This window comes from Pseudopodoces humilis, chromosome 29 (genome assembly GCF_049639895.1).
Source record: "Pseudopodoces humilis isolate 2021_Gansu_Grassland_sample_001 chromosome 29, ASM4963989v1, whole genome shotgun sequence".
Classification (NCBI taxonomy): domain Eukaryota; kingdom Metazoa; phylum Chordata; class Aves; order Passeriformes; family Paridae; genus Pseudopodoces; species Pseudopodoces humilis.
The window spans coordinates 4,457,741-4,475,965 of NC_142228.1; the positions used below are offsets into that span (position 1 = coordinate 4,457,741).

At 49.3% G+C, this 18,225-nt stretch overlaps 1 protein-coding gene across 2 annotated transcripts in view; it reads left to right on the top strand.

Moving 5' to 3' along the window:
- MYO1D (myosin ID) overlaps nt 1-18,225 on the top strand; it is a 153,687-nt gene that overhangs the window by 94,405 nt on the left and 41,057 nt on the right. For both annotated transcript variants that reach the window (XM_005532618.3, XM_014261171.2), the window contains one exon: nt 2,806-2,960. In XM_005532618.3, the coding sequence (XP_005532675.1) occupies nt 2,806-2,960 (155 nt within the window). The remainder of the gene's footprint in view (nt 1-2,805; nt 2,961-18,225) is intronic.

Here is an 18,225-nt window from a genome sequence, read left to right on the forward strand (position 1 = left end):
GGAGGTGTCCCTGCCATGGCTGGGGTGGCACTGGCTGATCCTTAAGGCTCCTTCCTCCCACCCCATCCCATGGCTCTGGGTTAGGAATGTGTCATTCTCTGCACAACCTGCCAAACACAACTTCCCTGTCAGCCCTGCTGCTTTCTCCATGTGGAGATGCTGCTCTGGGGGATTCTCTGGGTGGATTTTTCATCTGCCAGCACTCTGGCAGTGCCTCAGAGCACCAATACACAGTGACCTTTTTGTTCTTAACTGAATTAAAACCGAACAGGTAATGGCTGAGAGGAATTAAAAGGCATCCAAGCAGCAGAAAGGCTCTTGCAGCCACATCTCCCCTGCAGTGGTGAACATAATAAAGGATGTTCTGCAGAAGCTGAGGATTTTTTCCTGCTCTTCAAGCAGGGCCAGTATTAGTGTTGGTAAATACTGAGATAAGCACCTTTTCTGAAATGATTTCTTTTGTTGCATTCATTTGCTCACAGAGTCTTGTGCAGAGGGGTGAAATGGGAAGATTTTGAAGAGCTCTTGGCCTCCTAACAGGGTTCTGTTGAATAATTAATGTTTAAATTGCCTTTTCAAATCTGACACTGCGACTTGTTCATCTTTCACACTCACTGCACATTTAAAACCTTGATGGCAGCAGTCCCTGTGGTGCTATTGTGCTCACAGGAGGGTATTTAAGCATGCAAATTAATTTTAAGGGACACTATAAAGCCAGGCAGCTGTTAATGCCTGTGCATGAGGTGGAGCTTGTTTGGAAAGCATTTCATAACCCCAAAATAGCCTGAACAGGGAATAAACTCCACCTGTGCTGGTGCAACAGGAGGGGTTGCAGGATCAGCAGCTGCTGTCCTTCAGTTCCTGGGGTAACAAACCAACAAAATCCCAAAAAAACCCTTGCGTGGAGTCTGATCCCAAAAATAGGGTACAGACCATGCTGCTGTGGGCTGGGCTGGGCTTTTCTGGGATGTGTGAGGCATCCAGAGCTGCTGGAGCAGCTTCCTTGGAAATAACACCTTGTGGCTGCTGAAGCAAATCCACTATCCCTGAGCCCCTGGGATCCCTGGGCTGGCAGGAGTTGGGAATCTCCAGCTGGATTGGTGCTCACACAGGCTCTGGGGGACTCAGGAGCCTTTTCCCCTAAACAAGGGAATAATGAGACTTTCATTTCAGCAAAATGGTTTATGGGTGCCTCTCATAAAGGAATGGGGCTTCCCTCTGCAAATCCCTGGATGGTTCAAAGGAGCCCTTTAATGGACAGGGAAAGTCCTCTGTGTTCTCTCTGTACTCATCCTTTCATCTTTCTTATTTTATTTTATTTTATTTTATTTTATTTTATTTTATTTTATTTTATTTTACTTTATTTTTTTTGTTTTATTTTATTCATTATATTCTATTTACTTAATTTTATTATATTTATTTTGTCCCATGTATTATATTCTATGTATTTCTCCCATTGATTTTATTCTATTTTCCTTTCTCCTTTCTCTGCTTTGCTGTATGTATTTTTGAGGCTTTTTTTCCCCTCCTTACACTTTTTTCCCCCAGCACAGATCTTTTTTTTTGCTTTCTCTAATATTCATCTGGGTAACCTGTGGTCCCAGATTGCCCCTCCTAAAAATTTCTTGGTTTTCCATTGTGAGATGATGACAAAGCTTTTGATGAGCCAAGTGCAGTTACTTAACAGACAAAACAGAGTGCCAGAAAATAAAAAACCCAAACCAAACCCTTGCACCTTTCTATTCTGTCAGAACAGCCAGACCTTAATCCATAATATGGGAATCATTGTGGCTTTGAAGGGTTTGCAACTCAAATTCTTCCTAAATTCTTGTGTTACCTGTAAATCACAGGGGCACAGAGCTGTTCAGGTTGAAAAAGACCTTTAAAATCAGCACCACCAAACCACATCCTCCAGTGCCACATCCACACATCTTTTGGGATGGAGACTCCACCCCTGCCCTGGGCAGCTGTGCCAGGGCTGGACTTTCCCTTTCAGTGAAGAAATTCTCCCAATATCTCACCTGACTCTGGCACAAGCTGAGCCCATCAGATCCCTCTGGTTTCCCAGCGTGGGTTTGAAGATGCTGTTGGGCAGGCTCCTGGTGAATGTGGGGTTCTGTGGTGTCATCCAGGGGAGGTTTTGGGGAGAGCTTTTACCTGGGGCTGTTGGGAGAGCAGCTGGTGCCATCCTTGGTGGGTGCCCCATGGCCCTGGGGAGGGAGAGGGGCACAGCAGGGACACAGGAGCTGCTGGGAGCCATCCCAGGCTGGGGGGGGACATTCCCTCACACCTCCCAGGCTGGGGGGGGGGACATTCCCTCACACCTCCCAGGCTGGAGAGGGACATTCCCTCACACCTCCCAGGCTGGAGAGGGACATTCCCTCAACACCTCCCAGGCTGGGGGGGGACACTCCCTCACACCTCCCAGGCTGGGGGGGGACACTCCCTCACACCTCCCAGGCTGCTGAATTCCACAAAGCCGCTCTTGTTTCACCTTGCTCAGCTGCTGGGGGAACACCCACCCAGTGCCACCCTCAGCTCTGTGGTGGAGGCTGGGAGCATCCTGAAAAGGAGAGAACCAGCCTGGCCATGCCAAAGGCACAGGGAATCATGGAATCATGGAATGGTTTGGGTTGGAAGCAGCTTAAAGCCCATCCAGTGCCACTCCTGCCATGGGCAGGGACACCTTCCACTATGCCAGGGTGCTCCCAGCCCCATCCAGCCTGGCCTGGGACACTTCCAGGGATGGGGCATCAACATTTTTATATCAGCACACCCAACACTGTTCTCTTTTTCTCTCCACAGCTGGTGGGGCTGAGTGTCTCCAATGGGAAGGACCAGCTCGTGGTGTTCCACACCAAAGACAACAAGGATCTCATAGTTTGTCTCTTCAGTAACGACCCCTCCAACGACAGCAGGATTGGGGAGCTCGTGGGAGTCCTGGCCAGTCACTTCAAGAGGTCAGTGCTGGGCCTGGGGCTGCTGGACACCCATTCCAAAGTTCCAAATCACCCCTGGAGTCTCTGTGGTGTGGGGCTTCAGCTGGAGCTGTGGTGCTTCACTGCAGTCCTGGGATACCAGAGTGACCTTTTTTCCTGGCATTTTTAGGAAATGCTTTTCACCTACAACACTTTGTTGCCTCTTCTGCCTTCCCTGTATGGTGTGACAGCCACAGGTGTTTGGGGGACAAATATCACTGAAGGTGCACTTGGAGTGTGTCACAATGGCTCCTGAGGGCTTCCTACAGCCAAACTCTTCATATTTAAAATGAAGATGGAGCTTTTCTTTGCTCAGATTTCCCTCCTGCCCCAGTACCAGCAGGTGATTTATTGCCTGAGCTGTGCAATGTCACCTCTGCTCCCTGAAGTCTGTCTGTCTTGTAAATCCCTGAGCCAAAGCTGGTGATTGGGTATGGGGATATCTGGGATTGAGCTCCTGGAGCAGCAAGAGTCACCTGGATCCCAGGAGTGAATTCCAGGCTACCCACACCAGCAGGCAATGGCTGCACTGCAGCCACAGAAAAGAACTCCAGGGAGAAACAGGGTGTGGAGTGAGCAGACCTTTGGGTTGTTGCCTGGCTCCTCCAGAGGAGATTCCCAAGAGGAATGATGCTGCTCAGCAAGTGCAGCCTTGGCTTTGCTGTTCACAAGCTCCACAGGACTCATAAAGTGGAGTCTTTATAGGTAAATCTTCATACAGAGCTGTGAGTGGCAGGAAAACGAGAGGGAATTTAGGTCACTTTTGGTATTTTTCCATGAATTCAAGAAGATTGTGCTGGTCCAGTCCCCCCTCACCACCACGGTGTGAGGTTCAGGACTGGCCATGCTGGAGGCAGAGGCTGAGTCCATTGGAAATGAATTCTCACCATTGGTGTAACTTGTTTGGGGAAATTCAGTGCTGCAAAGCAACAGAAAACATTCTCTGGTTTTGCTTTTACCTAAATATCATTTCATGTGAAAGGCAGCTGCTCTTGCAGGCTCAGGAGATTCTGAAAAGCAATGCAGTTTATTTGGGAACCCTGGAAGTCCCTGGATTTCTTCCATCCAGCATCACCTTCAGGTGGCTGATGCTCCTTGGGGCCTTGCCAGGTCTCTGATGTGGGCACAGGCTGTGTCACTGTTGGTGACACTCCAGCTCCCGTGTTCAGTGACCAATTACCCAAAATTGCTTTTCCTTTTGCTCAGATGGGTCCCCAAGCACCAGCCCTTGTGTCACCTGTCCCCCCCTCAGCCCCACACAGAGGGGCTTCATTTTAACAAAGGGTATTGTGACCATCAGCCTGAAACATCACACCATTCTCCTAAAGGTGGAAACTGCTGATTCCCAGTTTCTTACACTGATTTTAACAATGACATTTCTATCTTTAAAAAGAATTAGGTTTAATCTAATCACTGTCTGTAGGAGAATGGCAGTTAAATACATTTATGTGCTGATCAGGTCCACTTAACACAATATTAGCATTATTTTAGTGCTTCAAATGACAAATCTCAACACAGCTGGGAGAGCTGGTGTAGAAGCCTGTTTTTCTCCAACATCCAGTAAAAGTTCCTGGCTGAAGGGCAATGCACAGGACAACTTGCATTTAGTTCCCTAAATACATAAATGTCATGGTTTCCCTCCTGTAATATCTGTAAATCAAAACATTCAGGAATATATTAATGTTTTCCATCACTTCCCATTTTCCTAGTGTCAAAAGCTCCTGTCAGTGAATGGGATTAGGTGATCCCTTGCTGAACAGGCGCTGGGGGAACTCCTCATTAGCCAGGATTAGCTGTGGGCCTCTGGCAGGGGTTGGGTTTCTGTGTCCTGCTGAGGAGCAGAGACTGGAGCCAGCAGGAATCTCGAGGTTGCTTGGGATCAGTTGCTTGGAAGATCCCACCCATGGTGGGGTTTAAGAGCTCTGATCCACCAGCGTGTGGGAGCAGCTCCTGTGGGTTCTGTGGCTCTCTCTGAACATTAAATGCAATTTACAGCCATCTCAGCACCCATCCTGAATCCCTGCTGGGAGGTTTTAGCAGGGCTGAGGTGCCACAGGCACCTGAGGTTGTGTGGGGTGGGAGGTGATGATCCTTTAACTGTTTGTGTATTAAAATCATGTGAGTTCAGTCCCATTCTGTGTCGCAGGAAAGGAGAGGAGGAGGCTGCTGGTGTCACCTGAGCTGAGGACACCCAAACCTTCTCATTCAGATGCTTTCTATCAGGTTTTATTCTTCTATTCCAAACTCTTTGAACTGGGAATTTCGGTGCTGACACATCTATTTGGGAATTTTGGACATTTTCAGCAAGAAATAGCTTGGACAGTTTAGAACAATTGTAGAGGTGACATCTCTCAATGCTGCATTCTGCAGCTGCTTTTGGGCACAAAGGCTTCACATTTGGGAATGTTCTGCCTGAGTTCACATTTCTTTGCATCACCCATGAAAGCTTCATGAAGCTGTGTCTTTAAAAGCTATTCCTGGTAGAAATTGTCTTACTCTGAGATTGTGGTTCACATGTAAGTGTTTATACAGGGGAAAGCTAACATGAGGCTTCTGTGAGCTGTAATATTTTTAATGGAGTTAACAGGAGTTCAAGTCACACTTCTACTGAGTCAGCTGGATTTGGGGTTTTTTTACAATGCAGCTGAATCCCCAATAGAAATTATGGGAAGCTGGATGAGCTGTTGATGCAGTGGCCACAGTAAGTTCATGTCTGCCTGCAAAGCAGTGTGTAGTGTCCAGGAGCCTGAGTTCCCCTGGGTGTTTCCTGGCTGTCTCCACCTCAGGGATGGGCATCTCCTGCCAGAACCCAGGAGAGCTGGGATCCAGTGAGTGCCTGGAATAGCTGGGAAGATGCAGTGGTGCCTTGCAGGAGCAGCTGTGTGCCATGTGGCTGATGTTTGTGCCCCTGGTGCCCAGCAGGAGCGCAGGTGCTGTGCTCAGAGCTCAGTGCTGGGAGCTCTGCGTGTGGCCACAGCCAGAGCCAGCGCTGGAAAAGGGACCTGAGGAGCTCTTGGAGGAGAGGGGGTGGGTGTAGAAGGGAAGGATTATATTTACCCTTTCCATTTTGCATCCTCACAGCCCCTCAGGCTCTAGAAGATGTCTGGAGTGATCAGAGCAGGGCACTGAGGACTTTCTGGGTGCTCTTCACCTGAGATGACCCAGCCGTGCTCACCCTGCGGTGGCTCCCACCCGTGTCAGGTGCTCCCCATGTGGGTGATCGGAGCCCTGGGGGTGCTCAGGTGTCCCCAGGGAAGGTGCCCAAGGCCCATCCCAGGGGTCATTCCCTGCCCAGTGGGAGCAGGCAGGGTTTGTTCTGTCTGGCTGCCCACGTGTTGGGATCAGGGAGTCGCTGCCCTGCTCTCCAGTGCTTTCTGTTCCCTAATCCCCACATTGGCCACAGCCACAGCCCTTGGGCTCCTTCCAGGATTCCTGGAGGGAAGGGGGAGTTAAAAGAGCAGTCAAAAGCAATCCCTGCAGAACTCCAGCAGAAAATCACTTGCCTGAGGATAATTTTATATTTTCCATTGCACTTTGGGACCTGTCAGCCAGTTTTAATCATTAGTGTGCACTGCATTCATTTTCCTTAGTTCTGGGGCCTTACCCTGGAGCGTTGGCTCCGGTACTGATGGAGCAGGAATTCACACAGAGGGATCTCAGACTGCCCCAGGGGCTGTGGCTCCAGGTCCTGCTCCACACAGAGTTCCTGATGATCCTTAGGAAGATCACATTCCCCACCTGTTCCTTCCTCCTGCCCTGAGTGCTGTCCTTGTGTTCCATCCCTGTGTCTCACTGCATGAGTGAGGCAGCAGCAATTTCTCTGCTTGGGGAAGTGGAGAGGTTTGGCTGTTGGATTTAGTGTCACCTGGACATGTGTCACTGTAATACAGGAATGTGGCTGTGCAGGTGGAATTTATACATAAATGACATATGTAAATTGGGGAAAATCCATGTGTATGCATGGACAGGCACATGTCCCAGAATCCTGGGGTGGTTTGGGTGGGAAGGGACCTCAAAGCCACCCAGTGCCACCCCTGCCATGGACAGGGGCACCTTCCACTGTCCCAGGCTGCTCCAAGCCCTGTCCAGCCTGGCCTTGGACACATCCACGGATCCAGAGGCAGCCACAGCTTCTCTGGACACCTGTGCCAGTGCACAGAATATCTGGAAGAATTGGGGAAAAATATGTTTGTATTTATGTAAAATGTAGGAAATTCTATGTATGTACATTCATGTGCAGAGGTGTAAAAAAAACCTGGGGGAAATCTGTGCCCTCAACCTTTCAAAACCAGGCCCAGGTTTGCTGGAAGGTACCCAGGTTGCCCAGTCTTCCATTCCAAGGCAGACATGGCTGGGGAAGCACATCCCAAAACACCTCTGTGCCTCCCTCATCACACAGAGACACAACTGGGATTAAAGCTTTTCCTGCTGAATTCTGAGCAGAGCAGGAGCCTGGGAGGGGAGAAGTGAGGTCACACCTTGGTGGGGTCACACCTTGATGGGGTCACACCTTGATGGGGTCACCAGAGGCTGCTCATCCCTTGGGGTGGATGTAGGGAAACCCAAGGCTGAGCTGGGGCTGGAGGAGACACCTCCAGGTATTCAGAAAAGCCTTTTTTAAGGAAAAAAAGAGCACTTTGACTGTTTCCCTGGAATTTAGAGCTTCAGCCATAGAACTGGAACTGCTCTGGATCAGGGATGAGGCATTATTCCCTTCACAAGTCACTGTCAGGTAAATCCTCCCCAGAACTGCAGCGATGTGGGGAGGTTGGATCTGTTTGGTGCAAAGAGAAGAACTCACAGATGTTGATTTCTGATGTTTTGCTCTTTGCACCGATGGTGGCAAACAAATCTTCTGCAAACACAGTGAAGTGCAGGGGTTTAAATGTTGCCATTATCTCAGAGGTGGTGTTCGAGGTGATGCTCCTGGAGCTGAGCAGTGATTTTGTTATTTAGTCTGAATGCAGAGGGGTTTGTCAGGGAGATGGAGACAAACACCCCATAAATACCCATTTTCAGGGGTTTGTCAGGGAGATAGAGACAAACACCCCATAAATACCCATTTTCAGCTCACTGTGTGAGAGCAGGAGCATTTGGTACATTTTTGGTGCTGTCTGTAAACAAAGCCAGATGAGATTTAACTTGGGATAATTTTGATTATTTAGGAAAAATAATGCTCAGCTCAATGATGAGCCTGATCTGGAACACAAATCATTTGATTAAAATAGCTTCAAGATTTTTTATTTGATTTTTTTTTTTCCACTGATGTGGAGAGACAAACCTTTGGCTCAGGCCCAGGAATCAGGTGATCAGGGGTTAAACCATCAATTTGTTATATAAAGATGCTTTTTCCTATCAAAACTGGGCTGATTTTAATCAGTTTAAGATTGTTCCTTTTTTTAAATGCTGTTTACCTTTCTCTGCTAGAAACCTTGATTAACTGCTGAGATTCAGGGAGCAAAGCCAGGAGCATCTTCTGTGTAGCCAGGACAGCCGGGAGGGGACCATGGGGACATTAATGATGCATTTTTGGGACAAAGGAAGGAGGAGGAGCCCAAACTGGTTCAGGAGAACAGGAGCACCCAAAGCCTTTCCCTGATGAAATAACTGTGTCCTGGGCAGAGGAGGGGTGGCATCCCTGGCATCACAGGAATCTCTGGCACTTCAGCTTTGAGGAGATCCCTGAGCTGATGGGGTCACAACCAGGGCTGAGGGGGTTCATCATTTTTAATCATAATCCATTTTTAGGCAAGTTCTGCTGGGTTTTGTGGAGAGTCTGGAGCCCCAGGTAGCAAAGCAGCTTTTAAGCACCAAGTACTTGATCCTGCAGAAGGGCAGTGGCAAAGGGAAAATAATTTCCTTATACAGAATAAATGGGGAAATAAACAAACTGGAAAAATTGTCTTGTCTTTGTGGCTACAAAAAAAAAATTCTAGGCATTAGCTAAGATTTGCCTTTGATTTGTGGTGTTTCTGAAGTTGGACAGGGCTTGGAGCCACTGGGTGATCCTTAAGGTCCCTCCCAACCCAAGCCATTCCATGATTCCCCAATAATCATCTCTGGTAATCCCTCTGTCGACCTCACAGTTGTAGCTTGGGTTGAGAAATTATTTTTCCTTGGGAAAACAAATGAAAGATTTGTTGTTTTGAGTGACTCCAGGGCATGGAGAGGTGGAATTACAGCACCCTGGTGAGACTCTGTCTCTGGTTTAATTCTTTTACATCCTGGGAAACTCCTGTTGCAACAGAGTTTTTCCAAACACTTGTCTTGTGGGAAGGGAACTCATCAAGGAACTCAGAAGAGGATCATTCCCTTCCTTAAACTCCTCTTCCCTCTGCTGCTGCTGCTCATCCTCCGAGTGGTCCCTGGCCAGGGAAGCCTCCCCACCTCACACTCCTTTGGAAAAGTAGTTTTTTGTTACACTTTTCAATGTGTTCCTGACTCTCTCAGACCTGGATTTGTGATACTGGGAGCACAGCGAGCTCAAGGGAGGGGTCTGGGCTCTCACCAGGCTGATGAGTTTGTGTGAATCCTTTATTTGAGTCCCAGCCTTTGCATCTAAAAGGCAATTCTTGTGTCTGATAACATAAAGAGTAACAATTAATTGTATTTCATGGCCTTCCTTTGAGTCCAGAGAGGTTTATTGGTCAGCTTTCCTTTCCTAATCTGCCTGTGCCCTGCTGACATCGTGTGTCAGCACCAATTTTGTCCAAAACCCTCTGGAAAGAGGATTCAGTTCTATTCCTTTTCTCCTCTATTCCAGCATCCCTGTGTGACTTTGGTGCTTTCCCTTCTCTAAGCAGCTCCTGGATGCTAAAGCTCCATGTCCAGGGTCCTCCGGGGAGGGAGCTCTTGGTAAAAATTAAGTTACTGGGGCTTGAGGTGCTGAAGGAGGATTTCAATTGCTGGAATTGTTGTGTTTTCAGGAAGTCTTCCCCAGGGCACTTAAAAATCGTGGATTACTTTGGGAATTTGGACCCAGGTTTCCTCAGTAACTGTAATTCCTGGGAAATAGATCTCCAGTGACCCAAAAATCCTCTTCAGTGACCAGAGGTGTTCCCCAGAGATGCAGAAGTGCACAGGCACTCTCCAGCCCACCAGCCCAGTGTGATATTACACAAATGATGTTTGCTCTCACTGACCTTCTGCAGAGTTCTTTGAGTTTCCCAGTTCATTCCCTGTCTCCATCTAAAGGATTTGCTGGGTTAAACAGGTGAATCCTTTCTATCCTCAGACAAGCCAAAGCACTAGGGTGAAACTGGTTTTTTTTTGTGGTCTGGGGGGAAGAAACAGCATTGAGGCTGTCAGAAGAGATGAGTCCTAGAGTAGGAAATTCAGAGCCATCCTCCTCCTCCTGCTCTGCTCCTTCCCCTGCTCCTCCCTCAGGGTTTCAGAGGCCTCAGACCCCTAAATATGAACATTTTCTTTTTAGAGCCCTCAGCATTTTCTGTGTCATTTTATGAGGCCCTGTTCAGCTCCCTGCTTTACTTGACACAATTATGATCAGAAATTAGATCAATTAAGGTAATCACCCCTGAGGATCTGGAATTTCTGCACCCTACATCCCACAGCTGCCCTTCCCAATCCAGCTTCCCTTTTGGTGCTGGGAACTGAGGATTTCCTCCAGCACAGGCAGTGATGTGGGAACAGGAAAATGGAAGTTTCTCGTATTACAAACCTCTCCCTTATCTGGCTCTGGGCTCTGTTCAGTATTTCATTATCACAAATTATTATTTTCAATCTTGAGCCGCAGCTCTCGGCACTCATTCAACACTTGGAAAGTTTGACACGAATCCACAATTTTTCTTTTCCTGGAAATGTTCAAAAACCACATGGATGTGGCACTTGAGTGAAGAACAGGGTGGTGGTGCTGGATTGACAGTTGGACTTGATGATCTTAAAGGTCTTTTCCAGCTTTAATGATTCCGTGATTCCATGAACCATCACCCCACCCCCGTTAACAACCTGACAGAAGCAGGAAGCGTCTCCTAGAAAGTGTTGGATGGTACAAACATAGTCCCAAATGCTCTGCTGCATCCCAAGATCACAGAAACCCAGAATGGTTTGGGTTGGGAGGGTCCTCAAAGCCCCTCCAGTGCCCCCCCCTGCCGTGACAGAGACACCTCCCACTGTCCCAGGCTGCTCCAGCCCCAATGTCCAGCCTGGCCTTGGGCACTGCCAGGGATCCAGGGGCAGCCCCAGCTGCTCTGGGCACCCTGTGCCAGGGCCTGCCCACCCTGCCAGGGAACAATTCCTGCCCAATATCCCATCCAGCCCTGCCCTCTGGCACTGGGAGCCATTCCCTGGGTCCCATCTCTCCATCCCTTGGGAATTGTCTCTCTCTGTGTTTCCCACTGGCTCCCTCAGGCCCTGCAAGGCCACACTGAGCTCACCCCCAGTCTCCTCTCCAGGCTGAGCACCCCCAGCTCTCCCAGCAGAGGGGCTCCATCCCTGGGATCATCCTGGAGCCTCCTCTGGGCTCTCTCCAGAGCTCCAGGTGCTCCCTGTGCTGGGCAGCTCTGCAGGTGGGGTCTCACCTGAGCAGGGCAGAGGGGACAATCCCTGTGCCCTGGTGCCCACGCTGTGGGGTCAGCCCAGGACGGGGTTTCTGGGCAGGGCCATGTCCAGCTGTGCCCCCACAGCCCCTGGGTGGGCTCTGGGTGGCTGCAGCAGTGAGGGGTGTCCATGGTGCCGCTCTTGGCTCCTTCTCCTGCTCCGGAGCCTCTTCCTCCCTGAGCAGATGGCCCTGCCTGGGCTGCCCTGCCTGGGCTCTGCTTCCAGCCTTGCCAGGCTGGCACAGCAGCTGCCCTGGCACCACCTCCAGCCTGGGAACAGCCCAAAGCTCAGCCACAGAGAACTTGGGCATTCAGGCTTGGTGTGGGGAGGGGTTGAGAGTCGTGCCATGTGCCCCCATGTGCTGAAGCAGAGGGATGCTGAGCTGGGAAGGAGCTCCTGGAGAGGGATGATCCCCCCTGGCTGCAGCCTGGGTGTGCAGCCCTGAGCTGCTGCTGCAAACAGCCAGCTTTGGACCCAAAAGGGACACAGATGGATTTTGGTGTCAACACAAAGCTCCCAACTTATGCAGCTTCTGCTGTGTTCAGTGCTCAGCACTTCTGTTCCCACTGCTGTGGGATCCCAGCCCAGACCTGTTCCTGTGTCCTCTCTGGGGTGTGGGAAGGGGCTGGGCTGGGCTGGCAGCACCAGGAGCTGCTCACAAAGCCTCAGGCAAAAAAAATGGCTCATGGGTGATGCTAAAATGTTACAGGAGTTGTGCAGCCCCTTTGTTGCCAGTGGGACACTCCAGGCTGGGTTTCCCACCCTGGTTTCCCACCTTGGCTCTCACTATTCCCAGTAAAGGTCCTGATGTGGGCCAGAGCCTGAGCCAGGCTTAGGAAAAGCTTTGCCTTTAACTGCACTCCTCCAGTTTGCAGAGAGCTCTCAGTATCAGTCCCAAAGAGGTTTCTGTAGGAATGAGGACAGCAATGGTTTTCAAGACCTTCCTTAATATTTTTAGGGACATGGAGATTTAATAAAATAAAGAGGATCATTAGGTTGGTCATGTTTGAAACAAAACTTAATTTTCCTATTTAATATTCAAGGGAATATTTAATGTTGATATTGATTAATATACTGGATATTTGATCCAGCCACTTTTTACATTCTTGCATAAAACAAAGTACCATGAAAATTCACATTAACGAAGCTTTCCTGCTCTTCTGCTCTGTGGAATCTTCAGCAGAACCAAAACTCCTCTTTTCAGCTTCCCCTCCTCCCATTCTCCTCTGGCCCATCTTTGTTTCATCTCCTGAGCTCAGATTTGAGTTGTTCTCATAAAAGCATTGGTGTTTCTGTGACTGCTCCATCAGAGGTCATTGGGATCCCAATTATTCTATTTAATGACTTCAGTCTATTTAGTGATTCTAATTAGTGACTTTTCACATAATTCAAATGTTATGTTTAGAGGGGAGGTTTGGGTTTTTTCTGGATGGTTTGGAGGATCTCACTGATAGAATCTGAATAGACCCCGATCTTGGGGCTTGGCATTTTTGGAAATGTCTGAGGATCTTTATAATCAGATACTGAATATTTGGCAAAAACATTGGTTCCCAACAATTCCTTGTGAAGCTGAGGTCAAATAAATTAGAATTTAAATGTGTCTGTAGTGGGAAAACAAGGCAAAACTGTTTGTTGCTGGACAGATTTTAGAGCTTTTATTTTGTTTTTTGCAACAGATACAGAACTGAATCTGTGAGCTTCAGGTTTAAAGCTTGTGCTGTAAAGCAGGCTGGGAAAAATCATGTTCCTGGTGTAAAACTGAAGTAGATCAACTTAATCTGCTGAGCCTGGTGTGTTGTTCTCTGTACAAATCCTCCTACACCAGGTTGTCATTTCTTACCCAAATTTCTGAGTGTGTTTGGTCCATGGCTCTCCTCTTTCCCCTTTGCTCTGCCAAATTCCTAAATTAAGCTGGGTTGGGTTTTGGATGTAATATAAGGAACATTTGCATAAGTGCAGTTATGGTAATTTTGTGGTGAGTTTTAATGTGTTGGCTTCATTTCAGCCCTTCAGATCCTTAAATCACTTCTGATTTGCTGTTGCTTAAACATTGCTTTTTTCCCCCTTTTGAAAACAGAGGCATTGAGGATGAGCCGAGGCAAATTTCTTGTAAATCTGCTTTGTTCCTGGAGTCAGGCTGAGAGCCTTTGCTCCTTCCAGAGCTGGGGAGCTGTCTGTAATAATTTATTATCCAAATAGGAAGTTTTAGTGCTGAATTAAGTGAAGGGAAAAAGCCCAGAGGGGAGTGCTGGAACCCAATTTTTTTGCCCCAATTTTTTCCCCAAATAAAGAAGCTTTTTCCAGTGGGACTGGGCAGGCCCTGGCACAGGTGCCCAGAGCAGCTGGGGCTGCCCCTGGATCCCTGGCAGTGCCCAAGGCCAGGCTGGACATTGGGGCTGGAGCAGCCTGGGACAGTGGAAAATGTCCCTGCTATGGCAGGGTTTGGGTTTAGGGTCTCTTGCCATCCTGGGATTCTGGGATAAATCTCACTCAAAGCAGCCAGAGTTCTTCCCTTCCCTTCCCTTCCCTTCCCTTCCCTTCCCTTCCCTTCCCTTCCCCTTCCCTTCCCTTCCCTTCCCTTCCCTTCCCTTCCCTTCCCTTCCCTTCCCTTCCCTTCCTTCCCTTCCCTTCCCTTCCCTTCCCTTCCCTTCCCTTCCCTTCCCTTCCCTTCCCTTCCCTTCCCTTCCCTTCCCTTCCCTTCCCTTCCCTCCCCTTCCCTTCCTTCCCTTCCCTTCCCTTCCCTTCCCTTCCCTTCCCTTCCCTTCCCTTCCCTTCCCTTCCCTTCCCTTCCCTTCCCTTCCCTTCCCTTCCCTTCCCTTCCCTTCCCTTCCCTTCCCTTCCCTTCCCTTCCCTTCCCTTCCTTCCTTCCCTTCCCTTCCCTTCCCTTCCCTTCCCTTCCCTTCCCTTCCCTTCCCTTCCCTTCCCTTCCCTTCCCTTCCCTTCCCTTCCCTTCCCTTCCCTTCCCTTCCCTTCCCTTCCCTTCCCTTCCCTTCCCTTCCCTTCCCTTCCCTCCTCACTGTAGGACAGGACAGGGAATCATTGGGTGCTTTCAGGTTGATTTCCTCACCACAAAAATCCTGCGAGGTGGGGAAAGGGCAGAGGATAATGCTCTGAATCCATTAAATCCCTGAGCCTTAAAACCCCAGCCTGCATTTCCCCATTGTTCCCATCCTCCCTCTAAATTCCCAGTTCCGTACTGGGAGCCCTGGAGCTGCTCCGTGTGCTGCTGATCCCAGGAATACACAGCTGCTTTCAGGAAGCCACCACACATTTTCCTCTGGAATTCTGCCCACCTCTCTGCTGTTCCAAAGGTTTTCCTTCTCCAGCATTTCCCTTGGGTAAGGGCCCCAGTGACTGACAGCAAACAAAAAACAACAACAAAAAAAGCTCCATCACGATCATATTTACTGGTGACCTACTTAAAATGCTCTTTCCTCCTGCTTTGGTGTGTGCTGCAGTGCTGCTGGCTCGAGTCTCTGGGGAATTGCTGCTGGAATGATAATGAATGCACAACGTGGCCCCTCGCTTCTTTAGCTGGAGTCTCTCAAAGACATGGTTTATTTTTTATTGCATCATTTAGACTTCCTTTTTCTCCCCCCCTTGTGATGTATTATTCCCATTTTTGGTCTCCCTGCTTTGTGCTCTGACTGCAGGCAGTGCTATTGTTTGAAGTGATGTCATTAAATCATGGGATGGCTTCATCTTTTGATAATTTTTCTGTTTGTTTTTCAGGCAAATTAGGCTTTTTTCTCTCTCCTGGAGAGTCTGAGCTGTGTTGTCAAAGACTGGTGTTGAGTGTATATTTTTTTTTTCTGGTGAAAGTACTCTAGCAGAGGTGATTATTTATTTAACAAATGTTTTACACCTACTCTGGTACATTTTTGTAGGGTTGTTGTAAATGGGTTTGCAGTGCAGAATGGGAAGTCATCAATATTTTGCATATTCATAGAATCATGGAATGGTTAGGGAGGGAAGGGAATTTAAAGTCCACCCATTCCCACCCCCAGCCATGGCAGGGACACCTCCCACTGTCCCAGGCTGCTCCAGCCCCAATGTCCAGCCTGGCCTTGGGCACTGCCAGGGATCCAGGGGCAGCCCCAGCTGCTCTGGGCACCCTGTGCCAGGGCCTGCCCACCCTGCCAGGGAACAATTCCTGCCCAATATCCCATCCAGCCCTGCCCTCTGGCACTGGGAGCCATTCCCTGTGTCCTGTCCCTCCATCCCTTGTCCCCAGCCCCTCTCCAGCTCTCCTGGAGCCCCTTTAGGCCCTGCAAGGGGCTCTGAGCTCTCCGTGGAGCTTCTCCTCTCCAGGTGAACATTCCCAGCTCTCCCAGCCTGGCTCCAGAGCTGAGGGGCTCCAGCCCTTGGAGCACATTTGTGGTCTCATCTGGACTTGCTCCAATGTTTTAATTGCACCTCTCAAGTCTGCCTGGTTTTCCTCTTTACCAATTCATTTAGAGGAAGGTTTGGATGCTCCTGCTCACTCCCCAGTGCCCTGCACTGCTGTGGTTGGGAAGGAGGGGGCTGTGTTTACTGTAATTTGTGAATTTAGGATTGTGTCCATGGAATGGTGAATTAATCCTACCTTTGCAAAAAATATCATGCCCCATCCCTGGAAGTGTCCAAGGCCAGGCTGGATGGGGCTTGGAGCCCAACCCATTCCATGCTTCTGTAATTCCCCTCCATGGATGGGGACTCCAGCCCTGCCCTGGATGGCTGTTCAGATAATTCTCCAGATAATTCAGATAATTCCTGTTTTCTTAGCAAACACTCTTGCACTGGGAGTTTTTTTCACAGGCTGGCCAGGGAATTGGAGGTGCTGAGGGAACATTTGCCACCCTCTCCCAGCCAGCTCTGGGTTACTGCCCTGTGCTCCTTCCCCAGGGTAGGACTTTGTCCTGTGTTGTCCCCACAAAGGTGACAGTAATCATGGAAGAGGCAGGACAGGAGGGAATCTGCTCCACTGTAAAACCACTCCGGATCTGTGGAAATTAATTCAGTCTCTGGCTCCAGGGCACGAGCTCCAGATGAGGCTGTAAGTAATGTTTAGTTCTCCTCAAAGTGGTGAGGAGCTGGTCAGGAGCACAAACATGGGAACAGCTCAGTGCTGCTTTGGGAGGAGGAACTCATCCCTGGTGTCCCCTCCAGCTGGGGTAACCTCCAGGTGATGGCTGAGCTTTGGAGCCTTTGGTGTTGCTGCCTCCCTAGGGAAATTGGGATGTGTGTGCTGTCCTCAGGCATGACAGTCCTCACCCCTCAGCCCTCACAAACCACAGAAATAAACTGGGATTGACTGGAAGAGCTGCCAGAGAAGTTCTTGCCACAAAATGTGGCTCACTGGGAGGAAATTGGGATTACAGAGAGGAATACTGTCTGTCCAGGTCTGTGTCCATGGGAGCTGGGAACAGTAAACAGAATATTTGGAAGGACACAGAGCAATCAGGGGAAGGAAACCACGACAGAATCTTTGTCACAATCAGTGGATTTTAATGCTGCCATCTCCACACATCCCAGCTGTCCATGAGCTCCAGTGGCTGAATCTGCCTTACAAAGCACACAGAGCCTGTTCCTCAGTTTCAGACATTCATCAGGGCTTGTGTCTTATCTCCTCATCTGCTTTAATTTCAGTTCATCCACCAGAGCCCGTGGTATAAATTAATATTCCCAGGCCACAGGGTGCCTTGCATAAAGCATTTTTACATCCAAATGGAGCCATACATCCTGTAACAGAGCTGTGATTCATGGGCTGTTACATGGTAAAGCTGAGGTGAAGCCAGCTGACTAATTTATACTGAATAATTAGATTCTGAATTAAATGCACAAAAGATGATTATTTTTTTCCCTTCGTGCTTTTCCTTGTGTGAACTCAGATGAGCTGATACTGGAGAAGGAAAGGTGGATTTCATTTTGCTTCACCCCAGCCTTGCATCTACTGGCAGCCTGAAGGGCAGTTCTGGAAGATTTATGGGGATGGCTCCATTCCTGTGCCACCCTCCTGGGAATGTTCATGGCCAGGCTCCCTTCCAGGAATCCCAGTCTGCAGCCAGGCCTTGGGGACCCTTCCTTCACCCAGGACTGTTTGTGTTTGCAGGGGTGGAGCCCTCTCACAGTGATGTTTCCTTGATGAACAGGTAGAGAGCAGGCAATAACCCCAATAAAATAACCCCATCTGTGCTGATCATGGATCAGGGAATGCTTTGGGTGGGAGGGGACCTTATAACCCATCCAGTTCCTGTCCCAGGGGCAGGGACACCTTCCACTGTCCCAGGCTGCTCCAAACCCTGTCCAACTTGGCCTGGGACACTTCCAGGGATGCAGGACCAGCCACAGCTTCTCTGGTCAACCTTTCCTTAGGCCCCCTCAGTCCCCCCCAGCCCCGATCCCTGGCACAGAAGTCATTCCTTTGCTCCTGTCCTCATGGAGATGCTGATGGGAGCAGATTTGCAGAAGCTGAGCTGTGGATCCAGCAGGATCTGAGCTGTCACATGCAGGAGCTCAGTACCCCTGACCAACAAACCAATATGATTTCACAGAAGCCATTTATTGTTTACATTACACACTCATTTATCCATTCTGAAACTCCTGTTCACACAATCAGGCGTCTTCTCATTGGTGCCCCTGTCCCGTCCACGCGCTCTGCACGCCCCCCTCGGGGCACAGCACTGCTCACAGTCCAGGTGTTCCACCACCC